The 3,233-nt window shown below is 37.3% G+C and overlaps 1 protein-coding gene across 1 annotated transcript; it reads left to right on the top strand.

Annotated features, from left to right (window-relative positions):
* Positions 1 to 470: 470 nt before the first annotated feature.
* On the top strand, positions 471 to 1,116 carry LOC147618688 (uncharacterized). Its single transcript, XM_086774459.1, has 2 exons — positions 471 to 907; positions 993 to 1,116. The coding sequence occupies exons 1-2, from the start codon at positions 526 to 528 to the stop codon at positions 998 to 1,000; spliced, it is 390 nt and encodes a 129-aa protein (XP_086630585.1). The 5' UTR covers positions 471 to 525; the 3' UTR covers positions 1,001 to 1,116.
* Positions 1,117 to 3,233: the final 2,117 nt, after the last annotated feature.

Genomic DNA, 3,233 nt, shown 5'->3' with positions numbered 1-3,233 from the left:
TTTTCAAAAAAAGTCAATGCTTGAAAGCATAGTCGTAGAACACATTGCTAGAATATCTCAATGGTTGAAAGCCGATGGAGTATGGTACGCCCGTGGGGCTAGAATATTATCTTAATGGCATTTAGTGAATTTATTAATGGCTAGAATTAGGGCAAGTAGGCTCAAATCTGAGGTCATATTTATTTACATGGATAAATTATGTGGCATGTAGTAGCACTTTGATTGGTTGCACCATTGAATCACCGTCAAGGGTTGTCTTTATTGGGGGACACAAATTTAAGTTATGTTTCTTGTGTGTGGATGACCTATATGCTTGATTCCAATCCATTTTAGCATTGATTGATTATGCAACCTCCATTAATAACTGCACAGCGTGAGGCATTGCTCATGCTGGCATTCTAATGGGCCTTCAAAGTACTCTTATAGAAAGGGTAAATCTATGAAAAACCTTAATAAAAGGGAAGATTTGTGAAGCACTCTCCAGCTTAGGTCCTCTCGTAAGTTCAGCCTTCTCAACGTGGCAGTATGGTTCTCCGAATCAATCAGCCTCATGATTCTGCAGCACGAGAGGCCTTTGCCTTACGCAATGGAACTAGTGCCGCTAGCGAGCACGATGAGGACTCCTCCTCGTCTGTGTTTACCTCACCAATCAACTTTGCACAAGCCGTTTGCTACAGAGCAGGCCAACCTAGTTTCCCCTCTCGCAAACGCAACCTGCATACTGATTATGATTCCTTTCACGCTAATAAGTTTTCGAAATATGACACTTCTCACAGGGCGGCCTGCAAAAACGGCTTCAATCTTGCTGCATGTTTAGCATGCGCTCCCCAGTTTTGCTTGCGGGAAAATGGTGCATTTCATGTGGTGAGGTGTATTTGTGCAGGCTCTTCTGAGATGGCCTTAAGAGGTGATGAGATTTTGCTTGATGTTTGCAATTTGTCTAATTTCCAAATTTTCACAAAAGAAAAACGCCGATTGTTGTCTTTTTCTAGGGATTTAGCACCATATCCGATCGACACTGCACGTACCATTGAAGCTCTTCCTGGTATGACGCTGTGGAGCAAAGAAGGCACAATGCAAAAGAATCCTCACGAGAAAAAGCTTTCCTTGTTTTCCTTGTTTTCCTTGTAATTGTACTTCAGAAACTTAAGGCTTGTATATAATCATATGTATTGTTGTTGAAATCAATGGGAAGTGTGTCTATTTAAAAAAAATAGTATGCTTCAGTTAAAATTGTGTAAGTCCTTGATTGAACCAAACATGGAAAAAAAAGCCCTCGATGCTGGAAAAAAATAAATTGTTGGTTATCACCCTTGAATTGCATCCAGGTTTGGGCATTGGCTAGTTGATATATTATGAGACCTAGCCATGGTTGGTTGATCATATTCTTGGATGCTTAGTGCCCTTATATTCAGACAAGATGGTGTTTTAGGAGGCGGCATAGTGTAGAGATATCTTCGATATGGTGTAGAGATAGCTGGTACATTGACAAATAGGCAGCTTGCTGGAATGCAGATTATCTTCATAATCGGCCACACACCGGGTTGATAAAATTTACGCTAGGATAGTCTCTATTGAGAGGTTGTGATGCCAAAATGGGCACCCAAATGGTTTAAGATGGACTCAAAAGTTGCAATACAAATAAGCTAATGACTTACTAGTTACCTGCATTACCACCACTCATTGCATCCTAGATTCTCGCAAGAAACATAGAGCATCCATCATGATTTGAGATTCCCAATTTTTGAAAGAAAGGGGAACTTAGCCATCTGTTGTATCACATCATCAGTGATACAACATTTTTCTCCATATTTGCTCTTGTGAAAATTTACTATAAGTTTTACACTGTAAAAGATCCTACTTCTTGTGATGAGTGTTTCCTACCTACTGCACAATATATCCTCTTTTGAATTCCGAATCTTTGTAAACAGTGTAGAACCAATGCTCGGTCTAATGGATACACATGGATGTTCTAATGGTATTTATCTTGTGTCTTTATAGTGCCCAACCTACGCACATGTGAGTGTGCATGTGACCATATATGTGTGTGTGCACAGGCACCCATCCATGCATGTGTGCATGCGCATGAGCGAGGAATTATTACCTAATAATCTTTCTTGGATGTTCTCATCTCTCTATGAACTATCTCCTTGTGATGGGGTATGCGTGTGTGTTTCGCCATGCATGCAAGCACATACGCACATGTATGTGTGCATGCTTGTTAGAGAGTAATTTATATATTACCTCATATTATTTCTTAGATGTTCTTCTATTTATATCAACCATGCGCTTGTAATGGTGGTCATAAGATATAATGACAAGTGGAATTTACAACACATCAAAAACAAGATAATACATTGGAGGCACAAACATACATACCACCAACAAGGCTATGATGACATAAGTTGATGATAGAATGCAAATACCTATGGAAAAAAACCTTAGTACTAGTTTGAAACTCACATTAAATTACCTATGATCAAATATGTAGTGTTAGTTTTAATTTCATGTTGTAGTTACAATGTGTGATTGCGTGCTTCTCAACAAAATCTATGATGGAGATGATATTTTCCTTTGGAAAGCTAAATACTAGACATGAATGTAATTGTGAATACTCCCCAAATTTTAACTTTTTTTCTATAATGTAAGTAGGTTGAATGTAGCTTTAAATTGAAGATGCTAATTAATTCCTAATATGTGCTAAAATTCTCTACCAATTTCAAGCTTCACGTGTTTTGGTTATTTTAAAAAGCTCATTAACATACTTGTAATGATTCAATTATGCTAAATTATTTAAGCTATTAACATCCTTACTCCTCAAACTTTCTAGTTTCAACAATGATGCAAAAATACCCTAAACACACTAGAGCTAGTAGTACTTATTTCCCTCTCCTTTATTTGCACATGAAATTTCATCAAATAAAGATATATGATATGATAGGTGTAACATTATTGTTATGAAAATGCCACGAAACTTCATAATTATCTTGAAATTATGTGTCTCTCACTCAAATGTTTGCCCCATTAATCTTATGTCTTGTGTTGGGGATTTATTCTTACTTTGTCAGCTTATGGATAGGATTATGCATTAAGTTTATACATTTAAGCTCTATGTTTGTATGCATGCATAAAGGTTATGCATAGAGCTTGTGCATTATACTTATGCATAAGCGTACACATAAGCATAATGCATAGGCTTGTGCATTAAGCTCTATGTATTCGTGTATGCATAA

This window comes from Cibotium barometz, chromosome 34 (genome assembly GCF_041138505.1).
Source record: "Cibotium barometz isolate CiBa-2024 chromosome 34, ASM4113850v1, whole genome shotgun sequence".
NCBI lineage: Eukaryota > Viridiplantae > Streptophyta > Polypodiopsida > Cyatheales > Cibotiaceae > Cibotium > Cibotium barometz.
Note: the sequence above shows the minus strand (reverse complement) of the source record. Positions and strands in the feature narration are given on the sequence as shown.

What these genes read in the sequence shown, in the direction of transcription:
- LOC147618688 (XM_086774459.1), top strand. Translation starts at nt 526, where the DNA reads ATGGTTCTCCGAATCAATCAGCCTCATGATTCTGCAGCACGAGAGGCC.